The sequence below is a fragment of the Mauremys reevesii genome, linkage group 7 (genome assembly GCF_016161935.1).
Source record: "Mauremys reevesii isolate NIE-2019 linkage group 7, ASM1616193v1, whole genome shotgun sequence".
In the NCBI taxonomy this organism is placed as follows: domain Eukaryota; kingdom Metazoa; phylum Chordata; order Testudines; family Geoemydidae; genus Mauremys; species Mauremys reevesii.
In genome coordinates, this window is record NC_052629.1 from 43433204 (window position 1) to 43456166 (window position 22963).

The window sequence follows — 22963 nt, forward strand, 5'->3', positions numbered from 1 at the left end:
TTTTTAAAATGTTTAAGAAAATTCATTCATTTAAAATTAAATGAAAATGTAGAGCCCCCTGGGCCGGTGGCCAGGACCCAGGCAGTGTGAGTGCCACTGAAAATCAGCTCGCGTGCTGCCTTTGGCACACATGCCATAGGTTGCGTACCCCTGCTCTAAACTAAGTTTTACATTGTTTTATGTTTTACATTGTTTTATCTGGTTTTTTTGTACATAATTCTACATCTGTAAGTTCAGCTTTCATGATAGAGACTGCACTACAGTACTTTTATGAGGTGAATTGAAAAATATGATGTTTTTGTTTTTACAGTGCAAATATTTGTAATAAAAATAAATATAAAGTGAGCACTGTACACTTTGTATTCTGTGTTGTAATTGAAATTAATATATTTGAAAATGTTGTAAACATCCAAAAATATTTAAAATAAATGATATTCTAGCGCAATTAATCACAATTAATTTTTTAAATTGCTTCACAGCCCTAGTTCTCCTGCATGAGAGTTATATAAGCTACAAAAAGTCTTAAGACTTCTCATGTTGCTTTCGTTACTGAAATAAATGACAAATACCTAGAGTCACAGATCCACATGATTGGTGCTATGGCCCCAGATTTGGAATGGTCACTAGGAAGGCTCCCTTCAGTGTGCCAGACCTGCTAGAGGTCTCACCTTTCCTCCAAGTAAGCCATGTGGCTTCACCGCCTCCTTAGACTGGACCTCTGGGCCTTCAGCACTCTTGTTTCACACTATGAGCTCTGTTCAGCAAGTCCAACAGACTTCTCATGGAGACTCATACACTCTTCAGAGATTAATGCATCTCACCGAGCATTTGCAGTAACAGTCACACACTGCTGTCAAAGCAGTAGGTTTTATTTGTTTATTGGAACACTGCATAGGAAGTCTTTAGGGTAGTATAGAGAACTGAAGGTTAAAGCATAGTCCATTCTGGTTAACCCAGAGCCCACTGGTTCAAGCTGTAGAGAACTCACTGGTTCAAGCTTTGTATCTCTGTCTGACCACCTTTGTCAGACTCTAGGTGAGTAGCCAGCTGTTATCCCCCACCTCAACCTCTGCAGTACTTTGATCTCGAACTTGGGATTGTTGTTCAGCTTCCCTAAGGAGAGATGGGGAAATCTTTATCCCTCTGGGTCATTGGTTGCTAGGTGTTAATGTCGTGGCAATTGGATTTGCCATTCTCTTCTCAGATGCTCCACTGATATGGAGACTAAAGCCCAGACAGCTAGGTGACATCCACACCTATATGTCTCAACCTGTCCTGAAAGCAAACAGTCCCTTTCCACCCACTGGGTAACAATGCAGCATAGGGGAAACTGAGATAAAAATATTACAAAATATTTCCATTGCGTCACACCTAGTCCTTATCAGACAGTTTGCTTACAAGTACCTTAAATAAATAAATTTTAAAATATAAAAAATAATTGAGCGCACACACTCAATAAGAAAACCAAAGCTTTATGAAAAAGTTTACCAGTGGAGTTGCTGTGAATTGATACTTTTTATAAACTAGTAGTTACTGGCCTATCCAGGCATGTAGTTCTGGAATTGGGTTGTAACAGTTATCAGAAATAGCTTTTCTTAAAAAAAATCTTCTAGAAAATTTTATTCTATATATTTTAAGGGGCTTAATCTTGAAGTGGGCAATGCATCTCAGTAACTCAGGAATTTGCAATATACCTCTGCTCTAAATATTAAGCCCCTGATCTTAAAAACATGTGTAAACTTCATATGTGTGTATAGTCTTACTGAAATCAATGAGACTAGTTGTGCATGAAGTTACACTAGATCTATTGTAACAAAATATCTGTGATTTGACTCAACTATTACTTTGAGTTTGTGTTCATCATGGTCTGTCACTCTTTTCTATTGAGAGCACTGTATTTCTGTTGCATACTCCCAAAACTTTGTTTTTAACAAAAATAAATTCAGAGAAGTAGGAAGAGGAGGTGAGATTTTGACACAGTGTCTGTTGGGCATGTAACTTTGTTAGTGGAGCATACATTTCTTTAACGACTGCTACAGCTTTAGGAAACTCTTCCTGCCCTTTTCCTCCTCCCACCAGTCTCTTGTCTGATTTCTTACTCTTTTGATTTCAAGCCCCAATTCTCTTAAAAATTCAAATACACTATGTGTGAAGTATCCCCAGAACATTTCACAAATATGACAAGATTTCCTTTAGCATTTTTACAAAACATGTGGCACTACTTCCCATAATTATCACTTTTCCTGCATTTTCTAGTGTCCCTGCTTTCCTTTTAGTTAAACATCAGTGATGAAGTCACAATATGTACAAATCTGATTACTCTTTAAGAACATCAGAGTAAGGCTAAAATTACAGGAACAACTCAGATTTACACTCCATTTAGCAGTGACTTAATAAATCTCAATATGTTAAAATGTTGCAGGAAATAAATAATTATTCTGATACAAGACATTTTATTACTTTACAGCGAATTTTATGAATATCATGCACTGATGATGGAAGAAGAAGGAGCAGTTATTGTTGGGCTCTTGGTTGGGTTAAATGTGATAGATGCTAACCTGTGTGTAAAGGGAGAAGACTTGGATTCACAAGTAAGTTAATTATAAACTTCTTTAACTACCCAGTCTTTTGAAAGGAACTTTTAAAGAAAACGGCCAATGCTTTCGTAGAGGCAGATGCATAGCTGCTTATAAATATGTTCCCATCTGTTCATCCATGACAACGCATTTTCTTTACAAATTATTTGAACTTAAAGACTTTTAGTGATAATTACCGAATTCCGAATTTCCATAGTTAAGTAGAACTGCCTCTTACTAAATATCAGTTAACTACTGAATCATAGAGGTAAGTTGTCTACAGTTGTTGCTGTTGTTTAATTGTATTATTGTACTGCCTGCAGTGTGCTAGGCACTTATTAGAAGACATAGTTTGTGCTTTGAAAATTTATAATCTAAGATGACAAGCAACATACAACTGCCAATAAAGAAATGCATGTATATTTTATACATTTTTTTAAAATTACATAAATTCAAATATCCCCAAATACCTCTCTACCCAGTCTTGGTTAGTTTGCTAATTTGTTATAGGAGACAGGGTAGAAATGAGTCTTGAAGAGTGATTTAAAGGAGAAGATAGTGGCCTTACAAATGAGTTTGAGGGGCGTTCTGTGTGTAAGGGTCGATGTAGGAGAAGCTGACAAATAGGGCATTATTGACAGTAAAGAAGGCCTGGAGGTGATGCTGTCAGAGGCAAGATAGGATAAGTAGAGAGTGACAGTTATGAAGGGCCTTGGAAAATTAATACAAGAAGCTTGAACTTGGTGTGTAGAGCCCTGCAAATTTGTGGATATCTGCTTTACATCTGCAGACTATTTCTGCAGATAATGGATTGGATGTGGATACAAATTTTGTGTCTGCACAGGTCCCTACTGGTGTGTTGGAAAAGAAATAGGTAATGGGGAGGGGACTTAATATGGTCAGAATAATAGGCAAGGGAAGATGACCTCAGCATTTGTTTTTCGTATAGACTGGAATAGGGTGGTATGGATGTCAGGCCAGATTAAGGAAGTGGTGAAGTTATGAAAAATGAGGGCATGAACAAGAGTTTTAGCTGTGTGGACAAAACTTGGATTTGGGCACAGCGTGTATGTGGGGAAAAGAAGAGGGGTAGGGAGGATGGTAGTAGTGTCAGCAGAGAAGAAAAATAGAAGGGTGTGGAGACGGTGGAAGATAGAGAATTCAGTTTTGACCAAGTGAAGTTTAAGCTGACAGCAAGACATCTGGGAGCCAGTCTGAGACAAGAGCCTGGATCCTGGGAGACAAATCCAGAATGAAAAGATAGATATGTCAGTCAAGAGTGTAAAGACTGAAACCATGTGCGAGAGAACTATGTGTGGTGGGGTGCAACAAAGGACAGAGTCCATGGAAAGTGTGAGTAGACAGGAAGAGGGGGGGACATGTCAAAAGAAATATTGAAGGAGCATGAGGAGAACTAGGAGAGAACAGTGTTGTGAATATGAACGCCAAAGGAGGGCAAGATTTCAAGGAATCATTTATTCTCAGTAGTTTAAAAAGTAGCAGAGAGATCAGAGGATGAAGGTGGGCTAGGGGCCCTGAGATATGGCCATGAAGAGGTTGCTAGAGACCTTGGTGAAGTGAAGAGAGCAGAAGTCTTGGAGGGAATTAAGGATGGAGTCAAGGGAGAGGAACTCAAGGGAACGATTGTAAATTGCCTGTTCAATTATTTCTTCTTCTTTGGATTGTCCTTATTTGTGGTGCACTTCAGATTGTGCATGTGCTCCTTGCACCCAGACTAGAGATGTTTCTTCCCTAACAATGTCCATTGGTCTGTGCATGTGCCCGCACACTCCTTGTGCTTCGCACCAAGGAGATAAATAGGGCAGCCGGACCACTACCATCTTAGTTTCTTCTTACTGTTTATGCTTTAGAAGGGAGCTATGGTATTTGTGCTGGTTTCTTCAGGTTCTCTCAAAATAGTTTAAAAATTTTTCTTATAATTAGTTAGTTTTTAGGGTTTGGTTCCCTAACTATACAAAAAACTGTCCCATAACTTTGCGATCTCCCCCCTGGGTTGGAAGCAATCTCTGTAACTAACACAGACACAGACATTCACTCCGTCCCTCTCTCTAAACCTGGTCTTCCTATGGTTGCAGGAGAGTATGACAAGAATCCCCAGATTTAAAAGCTGCATCAAATGCCACAAGCCCTTCCTGGTTACAGATTACCATGACACCTCTCTGTACTGCCACATCCCTTCCAGGTGCAGTATCTGTAGGTCGTAACCAATATGTAGGGCCCTTCCAAATTCACGGTCCGTTTTGGTCAATTTCACAGTCATAGGATTTTTAAAAGGGTAAATTTCATTAATTCAGCTATTTCAATCTGAAATTTTACAGTGTTGTAATTGTAGGGATCCTGACTCAAAAAGGAGTTGTGGGGGGTCACAAGGTTATTGTAGGGGAGGGTTGCAGTACTGCAACCCTTACTTCTGCGCTGGTGCAGGCAGCGGCGACGCTGCCTTCAGAGATGGGTGGCTAGAGAGCAGCGGCTGCTGGCCAGGATCCCAGCTCTGAAGGCAGAGCTGCCACCGGAAGCAGCGCAGCAGTAAGGATGGCATGGTATGGTATTGCCACTCTTACTTCTGTGCTGCTGCCTGCAGAGCTGGGCCCTCAGTCAGCAGCCGCCACTCTCCAGCCGCCCAGCTCTGAAAGCAGCAGCGCAGAAAGTAAGGGTGGAATGATACGGTATTGCCACCCGTACTTCTGTGCTGTTGCTGGTGGGGCGCTGCCTTCAGAGCTGGGCGCCTGGCCGTCAGCCACCACTCTCCGGCCATCCAGTTCTGAAGGCAGTGCAAAAGTAAGGGTGGCAATACTTTGTAGCCCCCCCCCCAAAATAACCTTGTGGACACCCCCCCCCCACAACTCCCTTTTGGGTAAGGACCCCAATTTGAGAAACTCTGGTCTTCCCCGAAAAATTGGTATAATATAGGATAAAAGCACACACAAGACCAGATTTCATGTGGGGAGACCAGATTTCATGGTTCGTGATACGTTTTTCGTGGCCCTAAATTTGGTAGGGCCCTATCAATAAGACCAAGCCGTCGAGGGAATTCTGACTCTGAAGATTCCTCCTGGAGGAATATGTGAAAGTGGGTTCAGCCTCTGTACATTGTCCTGAAGAAGAAAGGAGTGGCCCCTCTTCTACAGTGCTGGGTGGTTCCAAGACCTCTGTCCACCTTCCAGTTCCAAAAGACTCTGGAGAGCAGAGCCAGGGCAGACAGGGAAGGGAGACATAAGTGCTCCCATAAAGACAGGAGGGAAGGTTCTCCATCCAAGCCCTTTAAGTGGAGGGAGAAGTCTCTGTCCTATACCGAGTCACTGGAAGATTTATTCTCCAGTGTTGGGACCATTTGGTACCTGGAAGGACCAGGCTGGGACTTCTTTGAAGAACAAGACCAGAGGCACCCTCCAGTACCAAGACTGGTACTTGAGCACTGAAATCTACCATGTCAGTAGCACCAGATCTGGTGCCTCCTGTTTCAGCAACTTGGGTTATGAAAACGACTTTGTCAAGTCTGTCTCATTTATCAGCTCTGGATGACCTCTTGGTCCTCCCAGAACTGGAGTCAATGCTGCTTTCTGGACTCTTATGCCGAGCACCAAGACTTCAGCCAGTACTGATCTCCCTGCGGTACCCCTTCTCTGTCTCCATCCTTGAGTAAAGGTCAAGCCAGACTGTTGCCAGAACCATCAACCAGTAGAGACAATCATTACTGCCTCCTCCTGTACTGAGAGCTCTTCCTTGGGATTTGGGCTCTGAAGCCATGGAGATGGAAGAGGACTGTGCCAGGCACCCATTCCCAGACTATGCTCCTTAGGTGTTCTATGAGGGCATTGAGTCCTGACAGAATGGCAGGAATCTCCAGGTATCTCACAACTCCCATTTGAGAGAGTATCCCAGACTGTTCAACATCATTCATAGCTTGGGTCTCAGTAGAGTGGCACTTCGTCTTAACAAGACCATCCTCAAACTCAACAGGATGCTTTGGCAGACTCCTGCCATGGTTCCACCAGTATTGAAGCAGCTGAAAAGAGATACTTCATACTTGTGGAAGGAATGGAATACCTATTCTCTCACCCATCTCCAAAATCATTGGTAGTGTTAGCAGTTACTGAGTGTAGCAGACAGAGACACGTCAGGTCTATGCCACATGAGAAAGAAGTGAAGAGGCTTGATCTCATTGGGAGAAAGGTGTATTCCTTGGCCTTTCAAGTCTCAAACTGCTGAGCGTTGATGGCCAAGTATGATTTTACCATCTATGGCAAACTAGTTGGCTTTGCCAATAAGTACATTAGAAACCAATTTGAGGCTCTGATTGGTGAGGAAAAACTGATGACGAGATCGGCCCTCCAGCCTTAGATGTGGCAGATGTGGTGGCAAGGTCTATGGTGACTGCTGTGGTATTAATGAGACACTTGTTGTGGCTTTCCTCCTCGGGAGTCCCAAAGGATGTTGAAACTATGGTGGAAGACCATCTATTTGAGTGGTAAAAACTGTTTACAGTGAAAACTGGTGAATCTCTCCACTTGCTGAAAGACTCTTGAGCCACACTTCACTTGCTGGGTGTTTACACATCTGTAATTAATGATTTAGATAATGGCATAGAGAGTACACTTATAAAGTTTGCTGACGATATCAAGTTGGGAGAGGTTGCAAGTGCTTTGGAGGATAGGATTAAAATTAAAAATATGGACAAACTGGATAAATGGTCTGAAGTAAATAGGATGAAACTGGCTTTGACCAGCCGAGCTGGCTTGCAGCCACTTAGCTAAATAAACAAATAAAGTTAAAAAAGCCTATAACCATAAAGTAAAAATAAAAAACAGCAGTGTTTCCTACAAGAGCCTGCTTGTGGGTGAATATGCCCCCCTTTAGAAGAATTAATTAATTTTAATTTTAATTAAAAGCAGCTATAAGAATTGCTTTAAACAAACAGTCTCACCTGCAGACCTTGGCCTTGTGGGTGCCCAGGAATTCCCCATGCTGAAGCAGTGCCTACTATTAGCCCTCAAGGACAAGGCATGGAGGCATTCAGTGTTAGAAGCCAGGAAATAATTAAGTGAGCGTGAAGAGTGAAGGCAGGACACGATGCTAAGGCTAATGGGGGAGCAAAAGGACATGATGAAGCGTCCGTTGGAGCTGCAGGAAAGCCAACAGGAGCACAGACCCCTGCTGCATCCATTGTATAACCGCCTCCCCATGTTCCATAGCCTCATCACCTGGACACCCAAGAACGCAGTGAGGGGAGGCTCCGGGCACCCAGCCACTCCACTCCAGAGGATGGCCCAAGCAACAGAAGGCTGTCAAACAGTTTGATTTTTAGTGTGACTACAATAAGCAATGTGGCCTTGTCCTTCCCTCCTTCCCCACCCCATCCGGGCTACCTTGTCTGTTATATATATATTTAATTAATAAAGAAAGAATGCATGGTTTCAAAACAATAGTTACTTTATTTCGAAGGGGGGAGGGGTGGTTGGCTTACAGGGAATTAAAATCAACAAAGGGGGCGGGTTTACTTCAAGGAGAAACACACACAACTGTCACACCGAAGCCTGGCCAGTCATGAAACTGGTTTTCAAAGCCTCTCTGATGCGCAGTGTGCCTTGCTGTGCTCTTCTAATCGCCCTGGTGTCTGGCTGCTCAAAATCGGACACCAGGCAATTTGCCTCAACCTCCCATCCTGCCATAAACATCTCCCCTTTACTCTCACAGATATTATGGAGCACACAGCAAGCAGCAGTAAAAATGGGACTGTTGGTTGCACTGATGTCTGACCTAGTCAGCAAACAGCACCAGCGAGCTTTTAAACATCCAAAGGCACATTCTACCACCATTCTGCACTTGCTTAGCCTATAGTTGAAATACTCATTACTACTGTCCAGGCTTCATGAGCTATGGGAGGAAGGGGTAGGCTGGGGTAGGTGCGACTGCACGGTGTGAACGGCTAGGAGAGCAGCCAGAGGCAGAAGCCTCCAGCTCGCATGATATTCCAGGCAGTACTGAATTTCCATGAGATGAAACTTAAAGAAGAGAATGACCTGGAGTCTCTGGCTCTCATTCGGTGCTCTAAGAGGAGGATAGTCATGTCTGTCCAGGCGCCCCTGATCGACCTCACCGAGGTCTGCCAGCAGCACCCAGGAGACATACAATGGTTATCAGTCCTACTGCACCATCTGCCGTGAAGGCAAGGAGCTGCTGCTGTGTAGCAATGCGGTACCGCGTCTGCCAGCAGCACCCAGGAGACGTACAGTGATGGTGGGCTGAGTGGGCTCCATGCTTGCCGTGGTATGGCGTCTGCATGGGTAACCCAGGAAAAAAGGCGCAAAACGATTGTCTGCCATTGCTTTCACGGAGGGAGGGAGGGGGGCCTGATCACATGTACCCAAAACCACCCGCAACAATGTTTTTGCCCCATCAGGCATTGGGAACTTAACCCAGAATTCCGATGGGCAGTGGAGACTGCGGGAACTGTGGGATAGCTACCCACAGTGCACCGCTCTGTAAGTGAATGCTAGCCATGTTAGGGAGGACGCACTCCGCCGACTTAATGTGCTTAGTGTGGACATACGCCATCGACTGTATAAAATCGGTTTCTAAAAACTGACTTCTATAAAATCGACCTAATTTCGTAGTGTAGACATACCTTATGTGTTTTAATATGGCTACACGTAAATGTATACATCTGAGAACAGAGAATGTAGGCTATAGAGTTGAAGTCTGTTTCTCACCTCTATATATTATTTATTTATATTTTTATATATATTTATTTTAAAACATTTTTGCTGTTAACAAGCATGTTACCTCTGGAGACACAAATCCACAGTTTGAGAACTGCAAGACTAAGCATCTCTAATGGTATCTTCTAGACTGAACACTTAGCAATTAATTTGGCAATTGATCTTTGATTATCAGCAGGTAAGTATGCCCAGTGGTCTGTGATGGGATGTTAGATGGGGTGGGATCTGAGTTACTACAGAGAATTCTTTCCTGGGTGCTGGCTGGTGAGTCTTGCCCACATGCTCAGGGTTTAACTGATCGCCATATTTGGGGTTGGGAAGGAATTTTCCTCCAGGGCAGATTGGCAGAGGCCCTGGAGGTTTTTTGCCTTCCTCTGCAGCATGGGACACGGGTCACTTGCTGGAGGATTCTCTGCACCTTGAGGTCTTCAAACCACAATTTGAGGACTTCAATAAGTCAGACATAGGTTAGGGGTTTGTTATAGAAGTGGATGGGTGAGATTCTGTGGCCTGTATTGTGCAGGAGGTCAGACTAGATGATCATAATGGTCCCTTCTGACCTTAAAGTCTGTGAGTCTATAACTGATAGGATGGGGGACTCTATCCTGGGAGCAGTGACCCTGAAAAAGGTTTGAGAGTGATGGTGAATAATCAGTTGAACACGAGCTCCCAGTGTGATGCTGTGGTCGGAAGAGCTAATGTGATTGTGGGATGCATAAATAGGGGAATCTCAAGTAGGAGTAGAGATGTTGTTATTTTACTTCTGAATTTGGAACTGGTGCAACCACTGCTGGATATTGTGTCCAGTTGTGGTGCCCGCAATTCAAGAAGGATGTTAATACATTGGAGAGGGTTCAGAGAACAGTCACAAGAATGATTAAAGGATTAGAAAAATGTGTCTTATAGTGACAGACTCAAGGAGCTCCGTCTGTTTAGCTTGACAAAGAGAGGGTTGTGACTTGCTTATAGTCTGTAAATATCTATATGCGGAACAAATATTTAATAAGGAGCACTTCAGTCTAGCAGAACAAGGTATAATACAGTCCAGTGGCTGGAAGTTGAAGCTAGATGAATTCGGGTGGGAAATAAGGCATAAATTTTTAGCAGTGAGAGTAATTAACCACTGGAACAATTTACCAAGAGTTGTGGTGGATTCTCCATCACTGACAATTTTTAAATTAAGATTTCTAAAAGATCTGCGGTAGGAATTATTTTGGGGAAGTTCTGTGGCCTGTGCTAGACAGAAGGTCAGACTGGATGATCATAATGGTCTCTTCTGACCTTAGAATCTATGAATAATATGAGGAAAGGATTTACCACCCCAACGCAGTCACGCTTCTCTGAGGGCATGGTATTTGGATGGATCTCAGAAATAGAAAAGGCCTACTCGGTTTGCGTCCAGACCATCCTGAGCAGAAGTAGAAAGGACTTTACCAGGAACTGTTATTGTAGCCTGATTCTTTAAATTATTAAATTAATAATTGCATTGGTTGCCAATTGATACTAATTTAATGAGCTGGGAGGTAAAAGGGTTTTATCCCAGAATCAGAAACAACAGAATTAAAACTAAAAAGTTCAGTATCTTCTGGGGAACCCCAGAATATATGGCAAAGACACACTGAAGGCAAAGCAAAGCCTTAGCCACTCTTATTAACGCAATCAGTCAAGACAAGAAAGCTGCAAACCACATAAACAAATAGCAATATTATAGCATTAGGGATATCTTTGGTATCATGCATATGCTCATATACTTACCCTTCCTTGGGGATCTGGCGGTTAGAGACAAAGGACCAGCTCTGTCCCTGGCATGCCAAATGAGTCCAATGGTCCAGACCCCTAATGCCCAAAGGTCAGTGATAGATAATAACGATGAAGAGTGAAGGGTAAATGATGGAAAGCTAGCACCCGTTACATGGTGGCTTTGCCTATTATGGGGCCTGGGGTCTATCATGAATATTTATTTAGATACCTAGCCTCCCATATCCATATCTAACTTCCTCACCCTATAACATTGTGATGTCTTTATCCTATAGGGTAGCATAATAATGCCTTTTGACTCGCTACCATATACGTCAACTATTGCTGAAGCAAGTTTTGATTAAACATCTGCCAACAATTTTATCCTAAAATAACCAAGCCTAATATCAGTTCTGTATTCCTGTGGATGCCTGGTATCATTATGTACCAACTCCCCTTGTAAGCAAGTTATTCCCAGTTCCCCAAAATCTAGGCCATATTATCTATTGTAAGGGTTGTAGGCCTACTTCACTTATGCTAACCTGTTTAAGCCAATGTCTTACAGTATACAAGCCCGTAGGTTCCTTGCACTGCTGCTAAATAAAAGGCTACACTAGCTCTATTGGCTACGTTATGAAGCAAGTGGAAACGATTTATGTTTTGGTGTGACCAATGAGGAATTTCCTCTTCATGAGCACAGATTCTGGACATGTACTCCACGGGGCTATCTATTGGTTTCCTTGGGCTACCTTGGCAGCCATCAGTGCATTTAATCCACCAGTCATCAAATATTCTTTTTTCCCCCTCACCTAGTCTCTTCCCACTTCTCGAAGGGTATGACTAGACCCTTCCCTTTAGTGGCTAACCTGGTACCAGCCTGGGACATGAACTCTTTGTTTTTTCAACCCTCACTAAATCACAGTTGAAGCCTCTAGCATCTTGCTCTCTGATGCATATCTCTATGAAGGTAGTGTTTTTGGTTACTATCACATTGGCCAGAAGAGTTGGAGTTAGGGGTGCTTATGACAGGACCTCTCAGTCAGTTTTTTTAAGAATACGGTGTTCATGACACTGCACCCAAAGCTTCCATTTACCGGTATTCTAGCCTAAGCCTCCCTCTAACAGAGAAGTGGCATGGCACTCACTGGATGTGCATAGGACTCTTGCCTTTTACCTGCAAAGGACAAAATCATTTTGAGAGTCTCCTAGGTGCTCTGTATCATTTGTAGAATGAAGGAAAGGAGAAGGGACCATTTCCTCCCAGAGGCTGTCATAATGGATTTTGGGATTCATCCTACTCTACTATGAGATGAACAATAAGCCCCCTGAAGGCAGTGTGAGAGCACATTCAGTAAGAGCTGAAGCAACGTTGGTAGCTTCCCTGAGAGAGAGATCCCTCTTACACCCATCTGGAGAGAAGCAACTTTGAGTTCTGTATGCTCTTTTGCAAGACATTAGCTGCTGATGCAAGCAGCCACCTCTGATGTTTCTTTTGGGCAGGGTAGTTCTATAGTTTGTTGTATTATAGGACTTCAGGCACTGCTTGTGAATCACCTGAAGTGCACTGCACAGGGACAGAAGAATGGGTTACCTTGTAGTAACTTGAGTTCTTTGAGATGTGTTATGCCTATATATAGTGCACCACCTGCCCTTCTTCCCTGCTACCTGGTCACTTACTGGGAACTGGTGGTAGAGAAGGAATTAAGATGACTGTGGTCTGGCAGTCCCCTTTATTCCCTTGGTGCAGAGCATGAGGAGAGTGAGGGCACATGCACAGACCAGATGGACACTGCTAGGGAGAAGTCTGTGGTCCTGGATGTGTGGAGCGCACGCTCAACCTGATGTATGCTACACATAGGGGCAACACATCTCGAAGAACTCTAGTTTTACTACAAGGTGAATAACCCATCCTTTTGAGGTGAAGGGAAGAAGGGAGATGAAGCAGTAGTTAGGCAAGGGGGGAAAAGGTAGTTTGTTTTGCGAGGATGGTGAAGATCAGATCATGCGTGCATTGTGCTGGAAACAGGCAGTCAAGGAAGACATGAGAGTGAAGGTAAGGGAGGTCAGTAGTCAGGATGGGATAGGATCCAAGGGGACAGGTTTGAAGAGTTATAGACTGAAAACTTTGACATTTGTGACAGTGTTGGAGGAGGAAAAGTTGTGTAAAGAGGTGGAGAAAGAGTGGAAGGGAAACCGTACATCTTATATGTTTTCTCTTTGAAAAAATTGACAGAATCTTGTGCTGATTGGCAGCAGGGTATGAAGGGGTCTTAAAGAAAGGCTAAGGTTGTGTATAAGTGGTTGGAATTGTGGTTATGGGAGTCAATGATTTTGGAAAGTCATGCAGTTTGGCAAGAAATACTGTGGAACTGAAGAAGGTGAGAACAAAAGTGTAGTGGAAGAAGTGTTAAAAATCTATTTACTTAGAATGAGCAGGATTGCCATGTATTTAATAGAGTTCCAATAATGAGATATAAATATTTTTTTCCCTATTGCTCCTTGAATGAACCCACTCAAATATAATAAATATGTTCCTCCAAGAACCAAAAGGATTCATTGGATGTTTTCATTGTGCTCCTAAGGTTATATGATTCTAAACTGATCGTATATATTGAAACAGAAAATTTAAGACTTCTGTTTTTCAAATAATTTCTTAAAATAAAGATCAACTGAAAAAATGTTAGCATTCATGTTTGCATACTCCAAGAAAATGTGTCAAGGCTGGATCACTCTTAAAGAAGTTGGACTAACTGAAGTTTTGCTAGTTAAATACATATAAAGGCATGAATAACACAGTTTATTCCAACATTATTCATTCTAGGTTGGTGTGATTGATTTCTCTATGTATTTAAAGAATGAAGATGATATTGGGGGTAAAGAAAGGTATGTTCTGTCAAAACACCTTGGATTTTGCATATGAAGTTAAATGATTTGTTGAAATTTTTAATATTTAGCATATTTATTTTATTTGTTTAGGTTTCTAAAATGCACTAAGTAATTTTGTGCATAATAGTTTTGTCTCTAAATCTGTGGGACCATGTTCCTTCAACCAAATAGTTGATTTTAAAATGGGCTATTTTCTTTAAGTTTACACTTGCTCACAAATTTTAAATATAAATTTACAGTTATTTGCAATAATGCAGTATCAGGTTTTGTCACATGGTACTTATTACTACACGATATGCTGGTAGAGGTTGTTGTTTTTGGCAATAAAATCAAACCACGTCCATGTATTTTCATAGAATTTTTAATATGTATATTTTCATATGCTTATAGAAGATACATCTATGTTTTTGAACGTATAGACAAATGTGCTTGCTAAAAATTAATTGCCTTCTCTCTTTAGAAATGTCCAGATTGCTGCAATTTTGGACCAAAAGAATTATGTAGAGGAACTGAACAGACAACTAAAGTATGTATTTATTGGGGTTTGTGTGTCAGTCCAGACTTCCTCCAGGTTAAAACACATCTTTTCCCCTCTGCTCGTGTATCATAACATTGGCAGGAGAAAAGTTCAGGGGAAAAGATTAAAAATCCTTCCTACTTAGTCTGAGGATGGAGAAGAATTGCCAGACATATATTCTCTCCTGAGGAGACTGGAGGAGAGGAGTCAAATGTCAGTTTGTTGATTCGATGGCTAGACCCCTTTCCTTTTGATCTGGAGAACAGGAAAAAAAAAAACAGGGCAGAACTGAAAGTTATTGAACTACATTGTGTTTACAAGACGCCACAGGAACAGGTGACTGTGCCTTATCAGAAAATCTTTGGCCTTACAGCATGTGATGTGTGACCACATCAACATTCCACTCTAGCATGTGAGAAAATAATGTGAGAAAATTATGATTGCTCAAGGATTCCATAAACTATTTCTCATGCCAACCTCCATGGCACTTTGGTTGTTGTTGTAGTAATGTTGAGGACCAAGTCTGAATAGAAGAGGAACAAAAATGATTAAAGATCTAGAAAACATGACCTATGAGGGAAGATTGAAAAAATTGGGTTTGTTGAGTCTGGAAAAGAGAAGAGTGAGAGGGGACATGTTAAGAGTTCTGAAGTACATGAAAGGTTGTTACAAGGAGGAGAGAGAAAAATTGTTCTTCTTAACCTCTGAGGATAGGACAAGAAGCAATGGGCTTAAATTGCAGCTAGGGAGGTTTAGGTTGGACATTAGGAAAAACTTCTTAACTGTCAGGGTGGTTAAGCACAGGAATAAATTGCCTAAGGAGGTTGCGGAATCTCCGTCATCAGAGATTTTTAAGAGCAGGTTAGACAAACATCTGTCAGGGATGGTCTAGATAATACTTAGTCCTGCCATGAGTGCAGGGATCTGGACTAGATGACCTCTTGAGGTCCCTTCCACTCCTGTGATTCTATGAATGGTTTGGTGGACCCTGACCATATCGGTGAACACTGGAGATGTAGAAAGAGTTTTCTGGAAAGAAGAGTTTCCCAACAAGTAGCCAATGTAAGTGGAACTTAGTACAGAGGTGATAGCTTTTTCTAATGCACATAAAATTGGTATTTGGATAGATCCTGATTTGAAGACCTGTGAATATGCTGCCTCTTCTTAGGAAAAGTAGATGGAATTTAATTAGTGAATGAAGCATGTGGTAAAACAAAGAGAGCAACTTTCTCAGGAACTGATTCCCACATGATTGTCGAGTTCAGGTTTCCAATATTAGGTACAGCAGAGGCTAAAGTATGGAATATGATGGAGGTAATTTTTTTTTTTGATGAATGAAAAAGGGGATTAAGGATCACTTCTGCTGGTAGCAGCTTTACCATTTTACCATACAAAATCAAAGGATGAGAAAAAGATTTTCAGATTATATTTTATTTTCATAAACATTTGACGTGAAATATCCATATCCCATATAATGTACTATCAAAACCTACTTTTATTAAATCTTTACTTTTAAGAGCAGAACCTACTGGGACTTGAGACGAGCCTCTGTTCTGATTTTGGGAAGTACCATTCTTCCATTGCTGAAATCCCCCAGCAGAGTGTTGCTGTGTAAAGCTTAGGACTTTCATTGTCCAGCTATGCCAGAATGACAGGAGTCACAGGATTTGGGTTTAATTAGGCTGTAACTTTAGTCTTAAAATACCTGGGACTACCCAGTAGATACAATTGTACAATGCAGGTAATTCCATGATCGTTTCCTTATACTCAGGGGCTGTCGTCATCTGTCCCTCTTTGCCATCCCACTGCTGGGACCCTGCCACTGACCCCTCTAGATGAGTGTAAAGGGGGCTGTAAAGAATGGAGGATTGACTCTCCCTCATGGAAATTGTAGAAATCCCTTCCCCCTTGTCCCCCCTCACCTTTACAGCATGCCTCCTTTAAATCCTTTAACCATCTATTTTTTATCTGATCCATATCCATTCCCAACAGAATACCTGCACCAGACATCTACCACAAGTTTCCATAATGAGTTGCAACTTTAAGGGCTAACCCCCCTTTTGCCCCCGTAAACCCCCAGCTTGCTGTGGAGAAGGTGAAAAACCCACCTCGTCTAGGCCAATCTGGCAGTGAGGGAAAATTCCTTCTCAGCCATCTGTTCCCTTCCCCCCCATTCCTCCCGAGAGAAGAGGGGACTGACTGTAATGCCTGCAGTGGATCATGACAAAACGTTGTATTATAACTCCTTCCATGGGTGGGACGGTAACTGGGGCACTGCTCACCTGATCCGGTTAAAGGGGGTTCTCTCGAACTTCCCTGCGTATGAATACTTCCCATTTCTTGTGGTCAGCTGTGGGGAAAAGGAGCAGTGTCATCCCCTGCCAACTTGGTCCAGGTGTACAGTTTTCCTGCTTCCTATCTGGAAAAGGTAATCCGCTTGGGGGCAGGGGCTTAAGCAGGCAATGACCCCCTTTCCACCGGCTTGCCATACAAGCTTCATTCCTGCAGTTAAAGGGGGCAATTTTCCTTTTCCGTCCAGCTGAACAAAGCTCCCCTCCCGCCCCCAACTTAATGCATGGTGAGGATGTTCACAGTATTGCTGTGTAAAGGAAAAAACTACTGCAACAGAAGTTAAAAATATCTGTAGAAGCTATACTGAAGCTATATTATTTCAATCTCTTTATCACATTATTTTAAACATCAGTAATGTGCTTGTTGATTATTATTTATTATGTGTTGCGATAGCAACAAGATGCCCCAATTAGTAGTGGGGCCCCATTCTGCTAAACACTGTGTGAACACCTATGAATTCTCTAATAGGAGGTATGAGACAACAAATGGGATGTGACAAATGAAAGTGGGGGAGGGCAAGTGAGTAGAATTGCTGCAGTAAGGCCAAGTGAATTGATCGGTTGCCTATGTTTATAACTGGATGATTTCAAGATATTTAAAAAAATATTATACACACATGCACATACCCCTTTCTGTACTGAACACCCCACGAACTAGCTGCTCCCATGCACATATAAATTACAATCAGCCCTCCATCTAGCTATTGATTACCAGTTGGGAGCCTTCTATAGGCATCATAGTAGAAGTAGGTTTAGAGGAAAGAACACTTGTCTTTACAGACTAGGTTGGGGATTGTTCAATGCATAAAAGTCAACCTTGGAAGATGCTTGTGGGAGAAATTGGCAGTCAGACAGTGGAAGAGGCTTGGTGGGAGGGAGAAGCTATATAAGAGATGAGCAGATAAGTAGGAAGGGGCACAGCTGTGAAGGGCCTTAAAGATAAGAACAAAAAGATTGAAAATAATGTGGTGGGAAAAGGAGGGATTTCAAGGAGGAAATGATATGAATAGAATGATGGAGAAGGAAAATGATTTTAGTAGCTGTGTTCTGAATGGACCTTAAGGAGGAGTGGAGGCCAGGGAGGAGTAGTATGCAGTAGTTAAGCTGGGGAAGTGCTGAGAATCTGGACAAGAGTTTTAATTGTATGGGAAAAAAAGCAGACAGAGCTGTGGAAAACACATCAAGGACAAAGCAGCAAAATTTGGACACTGTGTGGTTGTGAAGGATGAAGGAGCAAGAGTCAAAGATGACACCCAAATCATGGGCTTGGGTGGCAGGGATATTGACAGTGTTGTCAACAGTGACCAGCATTGCAAAGAGGAGAGCATATCACATAAGGGAGATAATCTGTAACATTTTTAGAAACAATTTCCAGCTGCAATGATGCAGTCCTATTGGCTGTTGCCAGTAAACTTAGTGTTTGACATAAAACTTTTTGTGTGTGTTTGTATGAGTTTTGGTGTAATACTGAATATTGATTTCTTTATTACTTTCAGTAGCACAGTCAGCAGCCTTCATACAAGAGTTGATTCATTAGAGAAGTCAAACACTAAACTAATTGAAGAGGTATTGTTTCTTAGTAATGTGTAATACTATTTTTTAACCAGTGGTGAACGTGTTTCCTTTTTTCCTCCCTCTACAAGTACAGTCTAATTAACTGTATTGATACACTGCCTAATACATTCAGCTACATTTGTCTCAGTCTGAAGAAATAACACAATGGTTGCTGGGACTTGTGGTCAGCTTTATCCCAGTGGACTATTGAATTAGTAAAATGCTGTAAAACGTTGCAATTTCACAGCAGGATTTAAGAGTGTAGAGAAGAACCCTATCTTAAATATGCTGGGAGTTGCTGTCAGTTCCATTTTGTGGAGACCAACTTTGAACAAAGGCATTCTTCAGACTACCAATCTACAGGAGAGCTAGATCTAGTTGAGTGGACAATGTATAATTGTCTCAGCTCAAGCCAAAGGACTCTTTTTCTAAAAGCTCATTCACAATATGCAGGTATAAGTTTGTCTGCCTCTCTGTGCCAGATCGTTTGTTTGTTTTTTAAACATCCCGTAGTTTCCAGTGTCTTAATACTTGAAGTAGATAACATATTTGGGATTAGGAGTGGAAGATCAGTTTTTTCCCCTTCTTACCTGCCCTGAAAGAGAAATGGGGGAAATATGATATTTCTACATTTAGCAGTTGAGGAGGCTGTTTATTCTGGATGTGAACAAATCCAGATAATGAACAGCATGTAAACCGCCCCTTACAAACCCTCTGCTCTCCCCATAGTCCACCCCTTCTGACACGCCTTCTGCCTAACTCCCAGGATTAAGTAGGGGCCTCTGCTGAGGCCTTTCTTTATTCTGTCACACTGTAGGACTTCCCTGTCCTCTGTGTCCCAGATTTATCTTTCCTTACCCAGGAAATTTGCTTGTGTAAGATGCTGCATAATGCAGCATACAGTATACCTGGAGGTTCATGTTGAGAAACTGCTTAAAAATAGAAAATATATCCATTTAACTTGAAGTATATATAAGAACTTTAACAAGGGGGAATAAAGGAAGTATGGATACTTTAGCTAGAATAGAGTACCACTGAAAAGCTATTCCTCTGTACAAGAGATGTAAAATAAAAAAGACGGTCCTAATTTAGATTTATTCTCACCTCAGTATGTGACTCCTACTATAAATGGTAGTTGTGCATGCACACAAAATAGATGTCTTATTCAGCACACTATGAGACTAGAGTAAGCAGTAATGTTAGCTATGTACATATTAAAATAATGTTGGGGTCTTTTTAGTGTTCACAAAAATAGTATACACTTTCTCTCTTTTTTCCCCTTTTAGTTAGCAATAGCAAAAAACAATATAATTAAACTTCAGGAAGAAAATCATCAGTTAAGAAGTGAAAACACACTTATTTTAATGAAAACACAGCATCACCTAGAGGTATGTGAATTCAGTATAATTAAATGTTACCTGGCTTATCATTTGAATGTTTTATGTTGGCAACTATAGCTCAGCAAATAGTGGAACTGCCTTAAAACAATTTTATGCAAGGAATAGGCCTACGTGATTTGTTACATTTATGTCTTACGAGAAAGCTTATCTAAATATTGTAGGAATCAGTCTAGATTAATTTATTATTCTAAACAAATTTTTAGGATTTTTTCCTTACATTTTGCGTTTGATCTTTGAGATTTTACAACTTTCTGTTTGCAGTGGTTAAGGTAATATTTTACTGTAAAACTTGTCAGAAAATAATTTGTGTGTTGGACTGGGATATTGTACATCCTGTACTACTATGAACAGTCATTATGAATAATTTTAGATTCAGTTATTGAAAAATATTTCTGGATAACCTGGAGACCCCTATATTAGTGATATTTAAATAACTGGGTGAATTAAATGCTTCCGGGGTTACTCAGAGACCCAGTGAAATACTGTACCACAAATTACTCTTCCGGGCCTCAATTCAGCAACATACTTAAGCACATGCCTAATTTTAAGCATGTGAGTTGTCTCCTTCTGGCTAATGGGATTACTCACATGCTTAAAAATTAGGCATGTGCATAAGTAACTTGTTGAATCAGAAGTCTGCAATAAGTTCATTTAATTTTGCAAGGTTTACGTTTTTAAGCTAAAATGTAATTCTCAATTTAAAAGTGATAAATACATAATGTGTTCAACCTTGGATCCCGTTGGTTCAGTGTATGTATTGTGCTTACATAGTCCATTGTGAATTTAAGCAATGTTTCTCTCTCCAAATTTGTTACATTTAATTATAACAATTGCATAGGTAACCAAAGTGGATGTTGAGGCAGAGCTTCAAACGTACAGACACTCCAGACAGGGTCTGGATGAAATGTACAATGAAGCACGCAGACAACTTCGAGAAGAATCACAATTACGACAAGTGAGTGTATTTAAAATGTGCTATGTAAACCTCGACAAGATTAACATTTACTGTCTCTTTAATACGTTATTTGACTATTTCTAGCTTTACATTTTTTCCAGGGGATGTGTGCTGCTAGTAATCTACCACACTGTTTCTCTAACCTCATGAAAAGGTTGTTCCAATTTTTTGAAAACTTGGAGCCATTATATTAGTATTTCTTTAACAGTAGTGTCACTAAGCATAATTAGGAAGAATATTGATTTTTGTATGAATAATGTACTGGATTTTAGCAGCTATGTTAATTTCAAATGTTTAGCCATCATCAGTATTTTGAGTAGGTTTCCTATATACATGCATTAAATGTTTTTTCCAAAAGTAGAAATTCTTACTGTTTTTGACTTTTTAATATTGTAAATAGAAAATTGACTCTTTTATTCTTAAAATATTATTTCACTTACAAGAAATTATGCAAATTATGATATTGCATAAAATGAGGTGGCTTTTATTAAGATACAAACAAATGAACACAAGTCACCAGATGCATGACTGAGTATAATGTTTACATAATATTTACAGTATCTGTTTTGCCAAGTTTCACAGAAGGTAGAGATTTGTGAAGGTGAAAGATCCAGCACTGCAGGACCTGCAGTGTCATATCTTAGTTTTCCATCAGAAATACTAGATAAAATGTTGCATAGCTATTTACAAAATCTGTGTTGACAGAGAATAGGGTTGCCAACCCTCCCGGATTGGCCGGGAGTCTCCTGGAATCAGCCTCAATCTCCCGGTTGCTATTGAAAACAATCCAGGAGATTTTAATAGGCCAAAAGTCTGGCTGGCGGGGGCGGCGCAGCAGGGCTAAGGCAGGCTCCCTACCTTCCCTGGCTTGGTGCAGCTCCCGGAAGTAGCGGCATGTCCCTGTGGCCCCTAGGCGCAGGCAGGGACAGCCGGGGAATCTCTGTGTGCTGCCTTCGCCCTGAGCGCCAACTCCACAGCTCCCACTGGCTGGGAACAGCAGCCAATGGGAGCTGTGGGGGTGGTGCCTGCAGGGATGGGCAGAGCTGCCTGGCTGCCCCTGCCTGCGCCTAGAGGCTGCAGGGATATGCTGCCGCTTCCGGGAGACGCCAGAGGTAAGTGCTGTCCAGCTGGAGCCCACACCCCCTCCTGTACCCCAACCCCCTGCCCCTGCCCTGAGCCCCCTCCTGCACCCAAACTCCCGCCCAGAGCCCACACCCCCTCCTGTATCCCAATCCCTTGCCCCAGACCAGAGCTCCCTCCCACACTCTGAACCCATTGGCCCCAGCCCAGACCCCGCATCCCCTCCCACACCCGAAACACCTACCTCAGCCTGGTGATAGTGAGTGAGGGTGGGAGAGATGGAAGGATGATGGAGTGAGTGCGGGGTGGGACCTTGGGGCAGGGGCGGGGCAACAAGGCAGGGAGTGGGGCAAGGGTGTTTGGGTTTGTGCAGTTACTTGGCAACCCTAACAGAGCATAATATGTGTTTTTGTGCAACTTGTAGGATATAGAGAATGAGCTAATGGTCCAAGTTAGTATGAAACATGAGATAGAACTTGCAATGAAGTTGTTGGAGAAAGACATTCATGAGAAACAAGATACCCTCATAGGCCTTCGACAACAGCTAGATGAAGTTAAAGCAATTAACATAGAAATGTACCAAAAGCTGCAGGTAAAGGAGAACTTTTTTACATTGTTGAAACCTCTTTGAAGTATAAATGTAAGATGTGTGTGACTTTTGAAATAGTGCATGCTACTCATGACATTTGAAACAGTATAGCAATAGAAGATTATCAGCTTTCTGAAGCAAATAGTCTTTCATTCCTATGTTAAATTCTTGTTTTCTTAGTTTTGCTCATTGTCACTGCTTTTTTAGCTCAGCTCTGTACTTCTATCTACCCTCTTCCTCTTTCAGAATAAGATCTTCATGCTACCTGTATAAGTTAATTGCATTCACATAAGGCAGGTTTTATGGAAGTCATTTTAAAGCATCACTGAGATGTATAGAGGACTGAAGCACAAGTGATCATCATGGTACTGTACATAGGGAGAATGATATACCTGGAGTTTTGTGCTCCATTTGGGGGCACCATATTAGAAAGAACAGTGAAGGAATTGTAAAAAGTAAAGGATAGTGAGGTGGTTAAATGGGCTTTGAGAGTTATAACTGTGAAGATCAATTAGGAAAATTGGATTCATATTAATTAGAAAAGAGGCTGTTAAGAAGGGATATAACATTCTTTGCAA

General features: G+C 41.6%; 1 protein-coding gene across 9 annotated transcripts in view; it reads left to right on the forward strand.

Annotated features, from left to right (window-relative positions):
* Nucleotides 1-22963, forward strand: part of RUFY2 (RUN and FYVE domain containing 2) — a 66397-nt gene that overhangs the window by 13747 nt on the left and 29687 nt on the right. For all 9 annotated transcript variants that reach the window (XR_005582739.1, XR_005582741.1, XR_005582740.1 and 6 more), the window contains exons 5-11: nucleotides 2468-2591; nucleotides 13875-13936; nucleotides 14400-14465; nucleotides 18304-18373; nucleotides 19648-19749; nucleotides 20600-20716; nucleotides 22221-22388. Coding sequence is in view for 4 of the 9 variants with exons in the window: in XM_039481144.1 (XP_039337078.1) it covers nucleotides 2468-2591; nucleotides 13875-13936; nucleotides 14400-14465; nucleotides 18304-18373; nucleotides 19648-19749; nucleotides 20600-20716; nucleotides 22221-22388 (709 nt within the window). In the remaining 5 variants the exon portion in view is untranslated. The remainder of the gene's footprint in view (nucleotides 1-2467; nucleotides 2592-13874; nucleotides 13937-14399; nucleotides 14466-18303; nucleotides 18374-19647; nucleotides 19750-20599; nucleotides 20717-22220; nucleotides 22389-22963) is intronic.